Source organism: Malaya genurostris, chromosome 2 (assembly GCF_030247185.1).
Source record: "Malaya genurostris strain Urasoe2022 chromosome 2, Malgen_1.1, whole genome shotgun sequence".
NCBI classification, from domain to species: domain Eukaryota; kingdom Metazoa; phylum Arthropoda; class Insecta; order Diptera; family Culicidae; genus Malaya; species Malaya genurostris.
In genome coordinates, this window is record NC_080571.1 from 305,449,930 (window position 1) to 305,470,323 (window position 20,394).

General features: G+C 36.2%; 2 protein-coding genes across 4 annotated transcripts; both read left to right on the forward strand.

Moving 5' to 3' along the window:
• The first annotated feature begins 1,261 nt into the window (after window positions 1-1,261).
• LOC131430950 (uncharacterized) lies at window positions 1,262-10,430 on the forward strand. Its single transcript, XM_058596263.1, has 7 exons — window positions 1,262-1,588; window positions 1,702-1,901; window positions 1,961-2,153; window positions 2,205-2,467; window positions 2,525-4,137; window positions 9,081-9,942; window positions 10,071-10,430. The coding sequence occupies exons 1-7, from the start codon at window positions 1,406-1,408 to the stop codon at window positions 10,267-10,269; spliced, it is 3,513 nt and encodes a 1,170-aa protein (XP_058452246.1). The 5' UTR covers window positions 1,262-1,405; the 3' UTR covers window positions 10,270-10,430.
• Window positions 10,431-14,569: 4,139 nt separating this feature from the next.
• Window positions 14,570-16,371, forward strand: LOC131430952 (cyclic AMP-dependent transcription factor ATF-7). Of its 3 annotated transcripts, none has more exons than XM_058596266.1 (3): window positions 14,570-14,682; window positions 14,748-15,944; window positions 16,000-16,371. In XM_058596266.1, the coding sequence occupies exons 2-3, from the start codon at window positions 15,082-15,084 to the stop codon at window positions 16,196-16,198; spliced, it is 1,062 nt and encodes a 353-aa protein (XP_058452249.1). In that variant the 5' UTR covers window positions 14,570-14,682; window positions 14,748-15,081; the 3' UTR covers window positions 16,199-16,371. The 3 variants fall into 3 exon arrangements, with proteins under 3 accessions (XP_058452249.1, XP_058452250.1, XP_058452248.1); XM_058596267.1 differs by having other exon boundaries at window positions 14,681-15,004; window positions 15,073-15,944; XM_058596265.1 differs by lacking the exon at window positions 14,570-14,682 and having other exon boundaries at window positions 14,683-15,944.
• Window positions 16,372-20,394: the final 4,023 nt, after the last annotated feature.

Genomic DNA, 20,394 nt, shown 5'->3' on the forward strand with positions numbered 1-20,394 from the left:
TGTTTTTTCTCTTGCAAAAATAGTGTGAAAATTTAGTGTTACCTTTACATAGAAAGAAAATTTGTTGTTATTCTACGTGAAGTAGAAGTATTGTGCAGGTATGTATTGTTAGTTTGAACAAATAAGTGAAGATCTGACAAAATCTGGGAAAATTTGGAAAATCTGTCAAAAGATCTGGTTACCTGTAAAAAATAAACCATTGATTTTATCGTAATTTTATTTTTACGATACTTAACAACTTTTACCTTCAATGTTAAAAAGAATGTTCACAATTAATAAAATAGTGTATAACAATACATGACAATATTTTTCAATGGTCAAATCAAAATTGTGGAATTGTTTTGTAACAGCAAATCGTTTTGATTTTCTACAGTATTTTTTATTCGGGTAGTGAGAGTGTTTGGCGAAGCGAGAAAAATCCTAGGACAGGACCTGACAATTGTTAATCCACTTTTAGGACCAATTTCGGACCAGCTCGTGATTGGTTGAAATTGACATAAGCAAGTACAAGTTGTTGAAATCAAGATTACTGCAGGGTGGTAGATAAGTGTTGTCAGTATCGTCGGTAACATTGGATATTTTATTTTTCGGGTAATCTTTTCAAAATTATTGATTTCAATAGGATTTAAGTTCAATTTGTTTTCAAATCCTGTCAATGCGGAAAGTATACGAGTACATTTAACAATCACTGGATGGTACAAAGAGAAAGCCTGAAATCACGAAGTGTGATATGGACGAGAATATTGATTATGTTGGTTGAGAATAGCACTCAATCTTTGGATACTTCTGTATGTTATTATTTTTCTTAAATAGAATATGCTGAATACTTTAGTTAATAAAGCTGCAAAAATAATTACCTAAAATTGAGTGTTTTAGAAAAATTTTATTAAACTGTTTCAACTGAAAGTTTTCTTCAAAACAAACATCTGATCAAAATGAATCCAGAGCTATATTTTTGACCGATATAACATTTGTCTAAGTGTTTTCAAATGATAAATAATTGCATGTTATAAGGGGAGAAAGTTTTTAGAATGAATCATTATCTCTACTGGAAACAGTGATCGCGAGGCATTTATTATTTACAGCAGGGAGCAACCGGAATAAGATGAGAAATATTTTTCTGGAAAAAGAAGCCAGTTGTCTGGTCCTGTCCTATAGGAAAAATCTGGCATTTGACAGATAAATCTGACAACCTGGCAACGCTGAGTTTAATGTCAATTGTCGATATAGTAGAAACTTTGCCGGATATGTCTCAGCAATCTGAAATAATTTTTAAAAATCATGCAGTAGTAATCACGTTTCGATGTAGTTTGTGTTAAATTTGTTTTAATGTTACAATAATGGAGTCTTAAGCATAATAATAATATATAGTTAGTTTTATTATATTGTGAAATACAAAATCAAAATGTCCATGAAGTACAATTTGTTAAATACTAAATTACGGAAGCGATTGTCTCAGCTGGATCAATGTCATGATCCGGATCAGAAATTTAAACTGCTTAAAAGATATTTGTCTCACTTTGTCAAATTAACTCAATATGGGCGTCACTTTGAAGAATCCTTCGTCAATCATTTGCAAATGATAGTTGTAAGTAATTAGGCTATGAATTTCTGTTGTTTGGCACAAAATGTTAAAATTATAGGTCATAACTAACAATTAGAAATTCAACCATTGGAAGTCTTACATAATACATTTTCCAGACCCACCTCAATGATCGTCGTCGACAACCAGTGGATGCGCAAGTGCTCGGGACGATCATGAAAACGTTGTGCGTAATTTGTTACATAACTGATGTTCCATATCAGATAGTGATAAAAGCATTGCAGGGTTTGCTCGAGATATTTGAGCGAATTTCTAGCAAGGAGACGCTAAATGTTCTACGGTATTGTGAGAATCATTTGTAAGTTTGATTTGATAAACAGTATTTTGTGGAAATACCACCAAATCAATTACTTTCAGTAAAAAGATGGTGTTCTATCTCCAAAAATTCAAACATTTTAAAATTCAACAGCAGTTGCTTGAATTAATACACATGAGTTCGCTGGCCATCGTTGAAGCTTCTGAACGAGAAAACTACATTAAGCAATTTGCCAAATTATTTGGGAATTTTTTGGATAAATTGCTCTCTTGGAAGTCATCTCGTGTGACTGAGGTAAATAATATAACATTTAAATTTTAATATAATTGCATTATTTCTTGTCAGAAATGTCGACAGTTGCTTTTGGAGTCGCAAGGACAAGATTCGGATATGTTCTCTCTTTCGGTAGAAGATTGCAAAACTGATGCTTATCGACTAGTTAAGCCAAATAATACGACTACTTTATGGCTTGATTTCAACGCAGAACCGGCTACTATCAGTTTTGCTGCAGTGGTTTCTATTATTTATAATAATAATAAAAAACTTGAAATGGCCATTAATTTGGAGTTGATGCAGGACAAAGTTAGTCAAATAGAACTGGTTGAAGGGTTATTATCTTCATGTTCATAAGTTTTTTTTTGCTTGAGATAATTTTTTCCTTATAGGCCGAACAACTCTGCTTTATTAATGATAAAATACGAGAACATTTGTTTGGATCCTGGAGTGATCAGTATCAGTGAACAAGGAACTTTGTCATTCACTCTTACATCGGGATTCGATCGAACTCGTCTATTGGAAAAAATTTTACCTCATGTTCAAATGAATTATTACACAGCAGTACCGAAAGATCAACATTCCGTATCAACTAATATAGATATTATATTTGATATTTCAAAACTTGAGTCAATTGCATCTGAAACAATTACTGTTCAGAATCTAGATCATTCTCAAAGATTGCGAGATAATCGAGATGCTATTGAACAGCATCAGAACATTCGTTGCGAATTGTTGAATGATACAAGCAAAGATGATAGCAATAAAGAAAATGAGGCACCTAATGTGACATCAGATTTGCGGGTTTCAGTGCAGGATGTTCAGCGTTTGAGAGTTTTCGAAAATTTGAGAGAAGGCTGTCGAAAACAACAGTCGAGACAAAGATCAACCGAGCAAAGTATTACAAAGCCGGAACTCGATGATTTGTCGCTTCAGCGGTCAGCTAAGCGACGCAAACTATTTGAAGAGCGCGTCGAAGAAAATGATTTGGATGTAAGTAAAGATTCCCAAATTCAACGCGCAGTGTATGTAGAAGGCAAATTAGTAAACACTGTCAAACCTATGAAATCACGAGAAAAAAGGACGAATGTTGAGAGACACAATTTAAATTGTCCCAAAGAACGTGATGTTATCAATGAATCATCCACGACGGATTTCATGTCATCGGAAGAATTCGAACATTCTATGAAAGCTTATATAAATAACAACGGGATTTTTGGGATCACTCAACAGAAAATTCTGAACAAAAAACTTGAAAAGAATATTCGCAAGATCAATCAAATGGTAGATCGTTCAGCAAAACGATTTTTCAAACGTGAAGCAAATCTCGAAAATCCGTATGATTTCAACGAACCAAGTGATAAAAAACGCACGCGTAAAATTAATAGGTCAAAATCGAAAGGATCAAAACGTAAATCAGAGGAAAGTGATGAAGAGTATTTACCTAACAAAATTGCAAAAAACACCACTAATGCCTTGATCCGTAGGAACAAATCAAGGGCGAAACTGGCAGTAGAAACTGGTCCAAATACTTCTAACATTATTGAGGAACAAAAGACAGAAAAGAAACCATCTCGTGTTTCACTTCCGCGCACGAAAAAACCCTCTATACTAGTTGACATGATACTCGATACGGAGAATAAGAAATGGTCAGCTAATCAAGACATACTGCCTGTGAAAAACAAATTTCTCGACACAATGAAATTGAATACATTTGAAGATTTAAACATTTCATCGATTGAACCATCAACAACTCATCAGCAAAGGAAACCCGTTACCAAAGGTTCGCTTGTCAAGTCTAAGCCTGCTGTCAATGACACTGACGACAGGAGGACTCTGCAAACATATAAAGATACTAAACATGCTCAACTGCCTGGTAAAGCAAATCGTGAATCATCTGAAATAAATGCTAGTATACTAATGCGACGAGATTATCAAAAATCTCAGAAAACAAATATTTTGCGAGAGACTGCTGCTAGATTGATACAGCATGAAAAGGATAAAGGTAAACTATATTTTAACGATATGCATTTTCATATTATGCGTTTGATTATGCGTTTTTGACTCAGTTCAACGAGATCGAATAATGTGTGTGTTTGTGGGTGTGTGTGTTTGTGTGTGGGTGTGTGTGTTTGTGTGTGGGTGTGTGTGTTTGTGTGTGGGTGTGTGTGTTTGTGTGTGTGTGTGTGTGTGTGTGTGTGTGTGTGTGTGTGTGTGTGTGTGTGTGTGTGTGTGTGTGTGTGTGTGTGTGTGTGTGTGTGTGTGTGTGTGTGTGTGTGTGTGTGTGTGTGTGTGTGTGTGTGTGTGTGTGTGTTTGTGTGTGTGTGTGTGTGTGTGTGTGTGTGTGTGTGTGTGTGTGTGTGTGTGTGTGAGAGAGAGAGAGAGAGAGAGTGTGTGTATGTTGTTTTTACGAATTTTGCATTACGTATTGCTATTGTGTAGTGAAAGCTGTCAAATAACAATTTCAATGTGATTATGATCCGAACTTATAACTTTCATAAAACCTTCATCTAGCATTCATTTCCCTTTATTTAGTATTCATTTTATTGCGAATCAAACAACAGGTTGCAAAATCGAACATGGGGTGCATCAAACGAGAACATGTGTTGAAACTACGTAAACCGTGCAGTAACGAAACCGATATTTTCCCCCACCTCTGGTGATAAGGAATGTTGAAGAAGCAGTCTCGAAAGTTAAGAATTGACCATGTTCCCCAATTTGAGCTACCTAACGCATATAAATTGACACAAATTACTGACGAATTTAGACATAAATCAATCGACACTCATGTCTGGTCTTGCTCATATATTATTTTATACAACAATGCTCAAAGCTGATGTAATCATCCAAGACTGATCTTACATGAATCACAAATCATTTTAGTTCAAAATCAATGATTTAAAAATCTCTGATCAAGACCAAATAAACATTGATCTTTATTGGGAAAAATCACAAGTGATCTTCTTCGGCAATGATCTCGATTTTACGATTTTTTTTTATCTTGATTTCCCTAGCCCTGTTCACGACACATGTCATCGCAAATATGTGATTCGTAGTGTGGCACGGGTCCCAGTAAATCCCGCTTGGTACGGCTCTACGAATTCCTTAACTATTGATGATAGGCGACGTAAAAAGATTTAGGAGAGTACTTTGTAGGCAGAGTTCGGCAATTCACCCTTTTTATAGATGGGACATACTACTTCTATCCATCCCTGCTGTAGAATCTCCTCCTCCCAAATATAAATAATCTGTATCTTGCGTATCGCCATTAAGATGCTGAAAGTAGTACTGCTTCTACCTGTCGATCATCTCACTTTCGTTCTTGAAAAGTTTGTCACTGGTATCTCTTCACATTTTGGCCTGTAATGTGTGGCCTCTTCGTGAGCGGCTCACTTTCTCATAGAACTTCCGTGTATTGAGGGTTGCGAACGGTACTGGAGAATGACACGAAACAGCAGATAGTCAAACCACACAAATGGCAGCAGTCGCCGACTTTACTTTGCCGTATGCTCTCATCAGTAGCTGTTCTATTTTCTACAATCTGAGAATGGCTTGCTACAATAAACAGTAGCTCCTTCCAAATTCAAGAACTTCCGAGAGACAGTCGCCAACAAGGCTCAACTTTTAAATTCGTTTTCTCATGAGGGGACAGGCACTTGGAAGTCTTGCTCCCCCATGCAGACGTGTTTTTTATGTATCCTTTTCGTGTTTTGGTTCTCTGCACTTCCGTTGGAAGAAAGCGTTTCAGTGAGAAAAGCAGATGGTGGATTTGTTTTAGCAGTTCATGTGATGTTTTTTTTTAAAGCTGCACTTTTTCGATCAAACACCGTTTAGCAAGAACTGGAATTGTAGAATTAACAGGAGCGCAAGATTTGTTGTTCCTGCAGTGAGATTTCCTGCCTTGCGTTATACCAGAAAAGCAAAAGCTGCGCTCATGCTACTTTGTCTATGAAATTTAAGTAAAAACTATCTATCTGCATGAACAATATTGTGATTGAATTTTTACCATGCCAATTTTTATCTCAAATATAAATATCATGAAAATATATTTACGCATGAGAATTACTTAACCCTGCTCAAAACTGAAACTGAACCGGTAATGAAAACACTGCTGTTCGCACTCAATTTATCGTCTTCTTTCTTTCGTCCTTCTGGTTGACCTCACTTGAGATGACGCCGATTGATGGCATAGCAACATAGACTATTACTAGTTAATTTTCGTCAGACCCTGTCAGCTTGGAGCGAAATCAATCTTCAGTTCAGCAACGCCATCGCACGGTGTCACATTCAACATATCATGTCAATTGTATGGGTGCGCAGTGCTGCTATTTTGGCGTGCACGAATTTGACATTTCTCTTCCCTACTTCTGTGTACGAGATTCGATGCGAACTCGCCTGAGGGCGCTCTGCTCGCAAAAAATGTTGTTGACAGTTAAAAAAAATGTCAAATTTTCGCGCCCTTGAGTGTAGTATTTACGCAGTACAACTGTTCCATCGCATCGCGATCATTCTAGGCTCGTTTGAATGCTGCTATTGGGTTGTGGATGAAGTTCGAAGATCAAATGGCTGTGATTTCTGGCAGAGATGTCTATCTCCTCTGTGTGACGAAGAGCAAGCAAAATTTCTCCCCTCGCACTGACAACTTCAACGAGAGCTCTTCTCTTTCACATTTATACACCACTGTTGTGTAAAGTGTACACGCATCATGAGTGCGTTTGTTTATTTCCTTTTATCTCTTCCACTGAATCGCACCAAAGTGCTAGAGCATTAGCTAATAAATTCTCTGAGGTCGATGCAGATACTTTCACAGAGGTGTACACGCCGGTGAGCACTCTGCTGTATGGTTTGCGTAGATGAAGCGTGGACACGCAAAATCAGCAAAATAAAACAATTTATCGTAAAATTTTCGGTTTTCCTTGCAAATTTTTCATAGCAAGGCCAGATCTACTCTCTATTAATTGAAGTTCACAGAAGTGTTCGCTCAACATCACGCGCCAGTGGTCACTTGGGTGTATTTAGACGAGAGCGCGTGTGAGCGATTCATGCGAAGAGAATGTGTTTCACTCGCGCCAGCTGCTTTAACCACAAGCACACACTCAAATGCTGTCTATTCGACACTGAGAAGAAGTGCGCTTTCCGCTTTGTGCGGTGCTTCGTTTTTTTCATCCTCGGTGTGGCAAAAATCGGACTCTAGCGTGTATCTCTCTGGTGAAATGCCATCTCTGATTTCTGGTTCCCTAGATATAATGGTATAAGTGACGTAACCGACAAAACACGTTGTTTTTCTAACGCTCAATGTTCTCAGAGATGGTTTATCCGATTTTAAAAAGTCTAGAGATGTAATCTTATATGTGACCTAACCGTGTTTATTTAACATATCCCAACTCCCACTGTCTGGCTGCGGTTTACAGAAAAAATATGTTTCCATGTATTTGTTCAATAACTTCAGCCCTGGACTCAGGGAGGTGTTAACTCAATCGAATTCCGATGACCCATTGCGTATACAGAACAAATCATGTCCCGAGATCACCGACCAGCTCCGCCTCAATGGAATGTTTGCATCAATTGGATTCAAACATTACAGAAAGACTTTCGATCCCCTGCAAATGGAAAGCTATCGACGCGTATTTAAATTATGTTTTTTTTCAGTTTTGTATAAATAATGAACATATTCGGATCATACCATTGCTCCAGTTTGCATACAACGCCTGTTACTTACCAATCGAATCCAAATCTTCAATCTTCGGAACCAGCAAATTACATCCGTGGGGCATAGTATGATATTGCAATGAATGAATTTGTTCATTGAAATATATAGTTTTTCTGACAAATTGATGAAGCTCATTTCAATCTCAGTAACCACTACAATCAATCGACACTTGCAAAACTGAAGGCTCTTGTAGGCTCCCGGGTTGGCGGTGCAATACATAGGGCACTGGTATTACAATTCAGTTATCATATGTTCGAGACCCTGGAAGGATTCTTAGTGTCAATAGGATCATAGTACTAGCCATGCTAAGAATCGGCTGCGAAGTCTGTTGAAACAGAAAGGCCAAATTCCACAAAAGGAAAGTAATGCCAGGACTTTGCTTTTTTGTAGGCTTTTAAGCTACGAAAATCCGCACGAATCCAGCTCGGTATTTATAATTTGCAAGTTCAGCATTAGCATGTTAAGCATTTATTTAGGGGTTTGGTACCACGTGGGTACCGGATTTGTGCTAAGTACACATAACTATTTTCATTTTTCACGTTTCGCTTTCAGCTCATCAGTGCGTCAGCAGTTTATGTTGAACTGCTAACGCCACCTAACGGTTCAACATAAACCGCTGAATAGACGTAAAGTTAATGCTATTTACATATACACTTATCGCACCGAAGTGCTATGTCTTTACTGACGTGCCGAAAGAAACGAAACTAAGTGACGACGTTCTGGCCGTCAACAGATAGTAGTTAAACTTTTCATTTTGTACGTTACGGCACGACATAGCACTTCGGTTCGATAAGTGTATATGTAAATAGCATTAACTTTACGTCTGCTTAGCGGTTTATGTTGAACCGTTAGGTGGCGTTAGCAGTTCAACATAAACTGCTGACGCACTGATGAGCTGAAAGCGAAACGTAAAAAATGATGTTAGGCATGTTTTCTGGTCGTTCTTTTGTACGACATTTTCCGGGAAAGCAATGGCTACCATAGAATGTCGTCCTTGAGCAGCTATATATCAATACTAAAAGGATTGCATTGAGAATTAGTAAATTCGTTCATCTGTCGATCTCTTTAGCGTTAAATTATGATTGATAATTTCATCAGTACTCTACTCATTAGTCAGGCCAATACATTCTTGAATATTGAAGATATTTTCACAGAGACGAATATAATTTTAAAAAGTAACAACAGCTTGTGAGATTTGTTTGTAGCTAATGAATATTTTATTTTCTATTCTGTTCAAGCACAATTACGCAAAAGGTCCTCATCTCAGTCGGAAAACAGTATACGACCCAACATCACCATGGACAATTTGACGAGTCTACCATGTCATTCGAAAGCACAGAATGAAAAGACATCACCATTCACGTTAACGGAGGCAAGAGTTGAAGCTCATTGCTCGAATAAAAACAAAACGCCGATTTTACACTCAACGAATGTGAATCCTAGATCAAGCTCATCTGTATTCGAAAATTTAAATGATGGTGCCAAATATGATTTAAAATATGCAAATAACAACTATTTGCTGAATAAGTTCATCGTTAGCAGTCAGAACACACAAAACCTGAAAAGAGCAGATTCTATTGTTAGTGAAGATATTAGAGTTGGCAACAATTTTACCGATCCTCCTTCAATGGGAGATCTAAGTGAAGTAGAAGTTGTGCCTAATCATAATGATTCTATCTTGAAGGAGAATAATAACATCGAACAAGAAGTCCAATTCTATTCGAAAACGACTCCAGAAAATTCAAAGAAACGTGTTTCTTTTGATACTGAGAAAGTCACTAAAACAAGAGCAGAGGCTGAATCAGCTAAACAACCCGAAACTCAGGCTAATAGTACAAAGATGACACATTGTTCGGCCATCCAGACGATCATGATTGAACATTTCACGACTAAAATTCATCAGGAATTGAATCCGGCGTTGGTTCAAATGGAAAACAAAATGCAAAGGCTAGATCTAATGAACAAAGCTTTTGAACGACTTTCTACAAACTTTCATGGTAACGAAATACTCAACAAATGTAAAGAAATATTGCACCTCGAAACACGACTGGACAAAATATTGGATGATGTTGTGCAATTATGTGGAGATTCTGTTGAAAGGTGATAATCATCTTTATATTAATTTCTATATGTATTTGAGTTTCGTTTAACAATCGGCAATAGCTCAAAAACATCTGATCGTCACTCAGTTATCACAAGTATCTAATTGTATATCTCTCTAATTTTAGGAGTAATCAAGCTGTTAAATTGGTTAGAAAGTTGGTTTTGTATGACGAGGCAAAACGTGAGAAATACAAAGAACAACTGCAGAGTGGTCGTCAAGAAATGCCAATTATTGTTGATGAATGCATTAAAAGCGTTTGGAATGAGCAAGTCCTTGCTAGGATAGGTCAGTTGGAACAATTGATTACAAAAATGCTGATGTGAAAGTGGATCGTTCTTATTTATCATTATATATACAATACTCATGGGACTGAACTCAATTATTGTTAAATATTAAGATAATTGTAGAGAATTCATATCATGTTGAATAATTGTAAAATTTATCTACCAGCATACCACAATGGTAATGGATTATGTTATACATAATTGGCAATTGTTTGCTTCTGCTTAATTTATTCGATCTGTGAATAAATAACACGAACAACAATAAATCAAATTGAACATACAAACGTTTTAGTTGTGTTAATAGAACAAAGATTTAGAAACGTACATACAAATGATCATACACACCATTTGGCAAAATGGTCATTTGGCATAAGGGTTATTTGACATGCGGGAGTAGATCGGACCAACGGGAGGATTATTTATTTATTTATTTATTTATTTATTTATTTATTTATTTATTTATTGTAAAATCAACAGACACGATGTGGTCCTAATGATTAATTCTAATACTATGTAAGAATTTGGTCCTTGTTTTATGCCGTGAAAGATTGAAGTCGAACTCAGATGACACTCGATTGAATGACCGTTGTAAGCCGATAATCGCACCGTTTATCCCGTAGTTAGTGCGGCGTAAAGGAAGTCGAAGAAAAGCGTTATTGCGGAGAGCTCGAGGGTGAACATTGATGTTGATTTCACGGAGCAAAGTCGAGCAGTCGATTCTATTATTCAAAACGTCTGCTATCATTAAAGCACGCGATAGCTCCCGTCTTACTTGCAGTGTGTCTAGACCGATTAGCAATCTGCGACTTTCATAGCTCGGTAGTTGATGAGGATTGGTCCAAGGTAAACGGCGAAGAGCGAATCGAACGAATCTACGTTGAATCGACTCGATTCTACAGGTTGAATCGACTCGATTTTACAGGTTTGCTTGCCGCTTCCGACAGGCCGAAAACACGTGGATAACAGGTTTCCTTCCTGGAGACAATCGTTCTCGTTCCTGTTACTTCCATAAATCAAATTCATGTCAAAAAGCGTTTTATCAAAATAGTACATGATCATCATCATTAGCATCAACCAGCTGAAAGTGAAATGAAATCTTTTGTCGCTCTTATAACTATGTGATGTGAAAGATGTTTTTTACTAGTTTTGCATTACGTATTGCTATTGCTTAGTGAATGGTGTCCAATTAACAATATCAATATGAAAACGATCCAAAATTATTATTTCAATGAAACCTTCATCTATAATTTATTTCTCTTGATCTAGTATTCATTTTATTACGAATCGAATAACCGGTTGCAAAATCGAACACGGAGGGCAACAAACGAGAATACATGTTGAAACTACGTAAACTATGCCGTAACGAGACCGGTATTTATCCCAAGTCTGATGATAAGGAGTGTTTAAGGAGTTTGTTTAAGACACAACATTGACAATTTTCCATGATTTTGGAAATCTCATTGACACGCGTTATCCTTAGTTAGACATTCAGATCAGATCAGCAGTGATCTTTATTAGGAAAGATCACAAGCGATCTTATTCGGCAGTGATCTCGATTCGACGATTTTTTTATCTTGATTTTCCCAACCCTAACCCTTCACTGTAAATGAGATTTTTCTTTGTTGCTAAGTTGTAACGGTTCTATAACATTTCCCCGAAAACAATTCTCCAGAACATAAAAAACCGAAGCTTTTTCCCCAGAAATTGATTGCCCAGAAAGTACTAATCTCCAGAAATACAAACTCTAGAAAGTAAGAAAATCCAGAAAAAAATCCCAGAATGTACCAAAGTCCAGAAAACCATACACTCGAAGGCATTACTCGCTAAAAAAGTATTATTGGTATAATATCGTTTGGCATGATGGTTGTTTGGCGTAACAGATCAACATGCTGCTTAATAGAATATGTTCTAATTTACTGCGATTTTGAAAGGTCTAGTGCGGCTACGCCTCATCGTTTTTAATGACCTGCTGTCCGACCTCGCTGCCGCTCGTTCGGACTTAACGTCTCGACCTGAATCATCTATGACGAACAGAATATTGTGTAAGCATTAAATAAAATAATTATGTAAAATGGTAGTGAGCTATTTACTACCCTTTATCACTAAATTGAATTAACGAGGTTAGCTTGCTACTATAAACTATATGCAGAAACAAATACCTAATTTAAAGAAGCTATGTTTGAATTAAATAAATATAGCTGAATGATTTCATACCCGTTATATAATTTGATTATTTTTTTTATCAAACTCGCTATTTTCAGAACCCTCTTTTTCAGACTAACAAAGCTTGAAATAAGCATAGTTGCCTTGGAAATTACAGTAAATGAGTATTCACGAAATTTTCGCGAAAATTATTTTCGTTGGCCTGGTTCATTCTAGTCAGGCGCGTACCCAGAAGAAAATTTCGGGGTTCGTTTTCATAATATTGGGGAAACCGGTGCTAAATCGGACACTTTTTAGAAATTGAAAAAAAAAAACATATATTAAAACTGGGTTTTTATCGAAATCATTTCTACCGCGTCATCTCCAAGCGCGTTTACAAAGTCAATCTATGAATTGAAATATTAGCAGGTTGATAAGATATCAACGTGAACATTTCATAAGGGCACATAAACCAATGAGAGATTCTCTTTGTTTACTTTCTCTTCTGTTAATAACTAAATTTTCACGTTCACTTACCAAATTTGCATATAGAATGAAAGAAAATATCTCCAGCTTTGTAATAGTATCATACATGTAACGAACAATTGCGTAATAACGCAGATATAATCGAAAGAGAAAGTAAACAAAGGGAGTCTGTCAATTGTTTTAAGGCCCTTTTGAAATGTTCACGTCGATATTTATGCACACTTAATCTCGTTCGGTAATTCTTGTCTCTTTTGACGAGTTTTGAACAGCCGAACTACCGAATATTTCCATTCTACTGATATATCAGCACAAATGAACATTTGTTGACAGCAGTACCTCAAGGTACCGCAGTGATAAAACGTGAATTTTACCGAAAAAATCACCTACCGAGATTTGAACAGCTGAGGTCGGTAATCCAATTTAAGTGTGTGCTGTCCAGTTTAACAACGTGTCCGGTCTAACCCCTGTATCCCCTAATAATTTCTTAAGTTTCAGAGGAGTGGTTTAATCTCTCCCCCCATGTATACGCGCCTGATTTTAGTAGATGCTTTTATGGTAAAAGATCTGTTCCTACACACTTAAATTGGATTACCGACCTCAGCTGTTCAAATCTCGGTAGGTGATTTTTTCGGTAAAATTCACGTTTTATCACTGCGGTACCTTGAGGTACTGCTGTCAATAAATGTTCATTTGTGCTGATATATCAGTAGAATGGAAATATTCGGTAGTTCGGCTGTTCGAAACTCGTCAAAAGAGGCAAGAATTACCGAACGAAATTAAGTGTGTATGTTGTTTCTGTATTATTTTCCATTATGGGGAAACAGTTTCTAGGTATTTGCTTCTTCTGGGAGATGGTATTCTGGGGAATGGTACATTCTGTTGTATGTCTTTCTACTAATTGATACCTTCGTGACTATCACACTTAAATTGGATTACCGAACTCAGCTGTTCAAATCTCGGTAGGTGATTTTATCGGTAACATTCACGTTTTATCACTGCGGTACCTTGAGGTACTGCTGTCAACAAATGTTCATTTGTGCTGATATATCAGTAGAATGGAAATATTCGGTAGTTCGGCTGTTCAAAACTCGTCAAAAGAGGCAAGAATTACCGAACGAAATTAAGTGTGTACATTCTGGGGAAAATACTTCGTTGCTTTCTTTTCTGGGAAATGGTTTTCGAGAGATTGTCGTACAACCAAAAAAAATTGCATACTTTTTAAAGATAAACTAATGTTGTTTTCGCTTGATGCCAAACCTAATCCAGTTTCCACTCTAACTGCTTCCAAACCGTTTGTTTGAAACTAGTTTCGAACCTAGTTTCAAAGTGGTTGAACAGAAAATCGAGAAGGTTTCGAACCTGGTTTTTATATCAGGTTTGCTCAAATCCTCGTTGCTAAGTGGGAAATCAACACAGTTTCGTGAAAAGTGCTTGTTTGATGAAACTACTGAAGTTTCAGAAAACAACATAACAGTGCATCGATGTATCAAAAATTGATCTGAGAATATACGATAATTTCTAATTAGGAATTGAAACCAAAGTCGAAACATTCATTGATGTTTATCTCCATTTGCTATCAATGGTAGATTCTCCCTTCTTCGAAAAACAGCTGAATTTACAATCTTTAAAAAATAGTCAACACAAAGTTTTTCTCCGTAGCCGGTCAATAAATCTTTGCAAGAAAAACATTCTATTTATAACAACGTATTGAATGAACTATCTTAATATAGTCCCCATTTTACGGTAGCAGAGAAAACTTTGTTTGCGCTTTCCAGCAAACTATTTTTTCAAGATTGTAATCTTCCACTTAACTATTTGTTTAAGGTATATGTTTCGGAAATATATTAAGTATAAAAAGATTAATGATCACATCCTTTTTCGAACTCAAGTGAACAGTAGAGCTTTTTTATGCTGACGTGTAAGCATTGTGCCTCAGAATGCCGAACATACGTACAACGTTTTAGAATAACTTCCAGGCGTTTCTTCGATTCGTTCATGTGCGAACGGTAGTAAATGGAAGATGAGATGTGCGCCGTCTAAACCACTACGTTCATGATGACCAGACGCTTCATGCAGTTCATGCCAACTGTCAACACAAAGCTTCCAAGCATCGAACGCTGATAGTAAACAAAAATTTTATGCGGAAGTGGGTGGTTTAAATTTTTACGCTAAATATAATAGTTTCACTCGTTAGCTATGTTTTTTCATAATTAGACCATTCTGATGGATACCACAGAAAAACCATTTCCTTGTAAAATTGATGGATGCAAGCTGAGTTTTGCTACGGAGGATCATTTGATTGTGCACCTGAAGAACCATGACTTGTTACTGAAGTTGGAAATACCTAATAAACCCAATTTGTTTACCGATCAAACCCCTACACCAACACGTTTGATTGGGAAATGTGAAGAGGTAGGATTATTCGAAGATTTGCAGAATGTGAATCCCTTTGAAGAAACATTCAGGAGAGCTGTGGAAGAAAAAAATTCAAAATCTGAAGATGGACCCAAAGAGAAATTACCGAATACAGTATCATCAGACGATACTTTACATACGCCGCATATTTTTCCGCTTTTGGAACGTCGTGAAAGTATCAAACTATCAAAACTCATAATCTCAAGAAACAATTCAAAAAGAGATGAACCACCCAGTGTAAACGAAAATCAGCTAGCGTGCCTGCCTGTTCAATCCAGTGACATTGTGATATCGACCTCTACTAAAAGACATTTGCAATACGAAAACACGGTTGCTAAGAAAGTGAAATCGCTTATTAAAATTTTACCTAAAACAACTCCTCCAGTGCCGGTTCAAACATCTGTGATAATTATTCCATGCAATACAAGAAACAATACCACTGCATCGTTAAAGCCAAGCAATACGTCGAGTTCTGTCAAAGCGAAGTTAAAAGAGCATTTGAATAAAGCCAATTCTGAAGATAGCTCAGAACGGGCGGTAACTCAAGCAACTGAACATCCAACTAGCAATACCATCATACACAACATAGAAAGTACTATACCCACTAAAGATGTTAAAAATGATAAATTGCAAAAACATGAACGATGGAAAGCTGCTGCCAAGCGATATCGGTATATTAATTCAGTTTCTTGTAACTCACAACATTAACTCTTTTCTCTATTTTAGGAGTCGAGTAAAGCAAAATCAGGATATATTACATCGGAGGAATATTGAGCTTGCAGAAGAGAATCATCATCTCAAGACCGAGATATTACGCCTACGCAATGCGTTGGCGCTGCACAGAAACTGTCCTGTGACCAAAGCTCTTACAGTTGACGGCAGTGCACGGCTGGTCCGTCTAAATTTACCGCATAAACAAGCTTAAGTATTCCGTTGCGGTATCTAAAAGCTTCCTGTGCTGTAGAAACACTTGTTAGGTATCAAAAATCTGTTTTCGATCGACCTGCACAAGTGCGGACAAGTTTACGAATTGTAGAAAATCACTAATGAATAAAACTACTGTCCAAGATTTTTTATTGTTCAATTTGGATTACATTAGTATAATTAGTTCAAAGATTTTTTTTGCATTTATATGTAAATCTTATATCCCTTTCGATTATTTGGGTTAGCAACAACAACACAACAAATTAATGAAACGAACTCAAAAGTTCACCGGTATTATTGTTCTGCTGTCTATTGTTCTTTTTAATCGATCCTTTTGCTACATGATAGTTGAATTCCACCCTAACTGCTATCAAACCGTTTGAAGCCAGTTTCGAACCTAGTTTCAACGTTATTCAACTGAAATTGGGGTCAGTTTCGAACCTGATTCTTATATCGAGTTTGTTCTCACTACCGTTGCTAAGTGCGAACCCAATACAGTCTCGTGAAAAGTATTTATTTGTTTTAGTTTTTTAAACGAACACGGAATAAGACATTCCTCAGAAGTATACGTGAGTGATTTTAAAAATTTTCTAGATCAAAATGCAAACTGTATACTGACAAAACATTGGCACGATCGATTCATATGTAAAAACATTAAATCAATTTGATGCGCATTTTCATTTCAGTGCATAACCAGATAGATTTGTTGCAAGATTTCATGTGCAAATTCACTAAGATGCAAAATTTATTTCTTTTTCACTTAGCTTAGATGTGCATTTTTTTTTGATGTGGGGAATGGGCGTGTTGTATCAATTTGGTCGTGATACAGTTCGATTGGGAGTCTAGGTTTACTTTCTGCTCAAAAAGCCTGAGTATATGGTTAACACAGTTAATGAACAATTGAAAATAATGAAATGAAAACATGTACTAGGGGTGATAGCTAAATAATTAAAGCGTGAAATTATATTTCGTATAAGTCAAATATCACTGAGCGTTAGCGTCATGTTCACATTTCCTTATCCGTTGAACCATTCTGAGTGGTAAAACACACATAATTTAGATACAGTACATTAACCCTTCACTTTGCTATTACACGGAATGAAGCAGAAGCGCTTCTAAAAAATCAAAAGCACATGAGAAGCGCTTCTAAAAAATCAATAGCACATTGCCCCGGGTTGGCGGTTCAATGCATAGGACGCTGGTCTTACAAGACAGCTGTCGTATGTTCTAGCCCCGACCTGGAAGGATTCTTAGTGTCAGTAGGATCCATAGTACTAGCCATGCAATGATTCTGTACACTAAGAATCGGCTGCGAAGTCTGTTGAAACAGAAAGGCCAAATTCCACGAAAGGAATGTAATGCCAAGATTTTGACTTTTACATGAGAAGAAAGCTAGGAAGGAAGGAAAAAAGAAAATATTATCAAATCGTTCAAAACAATCAAAGGCGCCTTACAAAAAGGAATGAAAAGGAAAAAAAGGAAAAGGGAGAAAAAACTGTTTGGTAACTATGTAATTTCCTCATATTGAAAGAAGCGTTTATATGGCGGGCATGCGTTAATTCGGCCTGATACAAATTAACGGGAAGGGGATACATTTTGGACAGGGCAGTAAAGCTCTGGAACTCTTTCCTCACCAAAATGTAATATGAGGAAACTATAAGGAATCAAACTACATGTGTTAAATACTTCATTTTTTAGTGAAAATGAGTATAGCACAAATGTATGTAAAACACACTTGATTCGGTCAACCGTCATTGAATTGGAACCTAAATGGAGAACAACATGACATTCGTAAGGAATATATCTTATCGTTTTGATGGGAATTTCAAATAAATGTAACAAGATTTTCACTAAATATCCACTGTTTTTACACTCATTTTGAGAGTTGAGTGGAGTTTTCTTGAATGCTAACGTGATTTGAGGCAAACGTGCAAAATTTTTTCAGTGTAGTAGGCTCTGTATAGCTTACTATGCATCATAAATTGGGTGAAAAAATTGTCCAATTTTTACGTGATATAGGCCCTTATTACCGTTCTCACTTCCACTTTCACATTCACTTCACTTACATGCAGAGATGCCAGATATTTTCATAGAAAATCTGTATTGATTCGTATAAAATATCTATATTTATCTGTATTCGCTAATAAAATGAAATTTCTACAATACAATTATGTTAAAAGGTGTTATTCCAATAGATTATGGTTATAGAGTGGTAGATTAAATTTCATATCTTATATTATATTCATCGACGAAATTTTATAGTTTTTTTCCTATCAACAAAAATAGAATTATGGTGCCATATACTTGTCTAATTTGAAAATGTTCACTTCATAAGTTGAGATGGATTTCCAAAACCCTATATACAACGTCAAGTCAGGTAATACAACTGTCAGTCTGGCAATAATATTTCATGATGCCAAGACTTATCTAACTTTTAAGTTCAATTTAGTTACAAATTTTAATATAAATAGATTTCAGTGTTCTTCATTAAATATCTGCACAAAAAATATATATTTAAAAAAGTGATTTGTACGTTGATTCCTAAACGTTTATCTCGTCATTGCAATCAAATACTAACAGATAGCTCAAATACTAATAGATAGTTTAATTTTTTCCTTGATATTTTTGGTGTAATCTGTATAAATCTGTATTAAATTTAAGAAATCTGTAAGAAATCTGTACTCTGTATTAAATCTGTACGTGCATGTAAAAATCTGTATAATACAGATAAATCTGTATAAATGGCATCTCTGCTTACATGTCACTACACTTGATTTTACCGATTACCAGTATCACGCATAGTGAAGTGGTCACTGTGGTGGAAAAAATTAATTTTTTCAACAAAATGTTGGTGGCGTGATGTTCATAATGACATCAAGTTCATCCAAGTAATTACTTTTGTCTCTGAAGCGACTTCCGTAATAGAGACCTACATTTACTCCACTTGATTTTCACCGTGAAGTGACACCGGTAATAAGGGCCATAGCCTAGCTTTCTATCTTCAGATATCGAATGTAAAATACTTACGTTACAGATTCGTGTTTTTGAGATTTGATTTTAACTACTAGAAGTTAAGAATTTTCTCTATTTAACAGTTTTGCAAGGACTGAGTACAACTGAATTTAGTTATGGCGACTCTCCGTTAAACAAATTAAAAATTTGTAAATCGTGTATTTAGCAGTAAAGTACGTGTATTAATTAGTCTATAGATTATATGAAATCATTTTAAGCCGTTAGATTAAAGTAAATAGATTTTACGCGCATCTTGATTGTTCATTATTTGCACATAACAGATCGGCTGAAAAGTTCGTATCGTTTCTATGAGAGGGTGCCACTAGAATTAAATCCATACCATTTTCAGTTAGTACCAACCTTTAAAAGATACGTGTATAAATTTGACAGCTGTCTGATTATTAGTTTGTGAGATATTGCATTTTGAGTGAAGCTACTTTTGTTATTGTGAAAAAAATGAAAAAAAAGAAAATTCGTGTGTTGATGAAACACTACTTTTTGATGAAAAACAGTACCGCCGATACCAAAAAATGGCTTGATGAGTGTTATCCAGACTCTGCACCGGGCGAAGAAACAATTCGTAAGTGGTTTGCAAAATTTCGTACTGGTCATATGAGCACCGAAGACGATGAACGCAGTGGACGTCCAAAAGAGGCTGTTACCGATGAAAACGTGAAAAAAATCCACAAAATGATTTTCAATGACCGTAAAGTGAAGTTGATCGAGATAGCTGACACCCTAAAGATATCAAAGGAACGTGTTGGACATATTATTCACGAATATTTGGATATGAGAAAGCTTTTCGCAAAATGGGTGCCGCGTGAGCTCACAATCGATCAAAAACAACAACGAATTGATGATTCTTAGCAAAGTTTGGAGCTGTTATATCGAAATAAAACCGGTTTTTTCATCGATATATAACAATGGACGAAACATGGCTCCATCACTTCACTCCGGAGTCCAATCGACAGTCAGCTGAGTGGACTGCACGCGATGAACCGAACCCAAAGCGTGGAAAGACTCAACAATCGGCCGGTAAGGTTATGGCGTCTGTATTTTGGGATTCGTATGGTATAATTTTCATCAACTACCTTGAAAAGGGAAAAACCATCAACAGTGACTATTATATAGCGTTATTAGAGCGTTTGAAGGACGAAATTAAAAAAAACGGCCTAATTTGAAGAA

Coding starts and splice junctions, on each gene's coding strand:
- LOC131430952 (XM_058596266.1), top strand. CDS start 15,082: ATGGATACCACAGAAAAACCATTTCCTTGTAAAATTGATGGATGCAAG. Junction 15,945..15,999: donor GCTGCTGCCAAGCGATATCG/GTATATTAATTC, acceptor TCTCTATTTTAG/GAGTCGAGTAAAGCAAAATC.
- LOC131430950 (XM_058596263.1), top strand. CDS start 1,406: ATGTCCATGAAGTACAATTTGTTAAATACTAAATTACGGAAGCGATTG. Junction 1,589..1,701: donor ATCATTTGCAAATGATAGTT/GTAAGTAATTAG, acceptor TACATTTTCCAG/ACCCACCTCAATGATCGTCG. Junction 2,154..2,204: donor AGTCATCTCGTGTGACTGAG/GTAAATAATATA, acceptor ATTTCTTGTCAG/AAATGTCGACAGTTGCTTTT.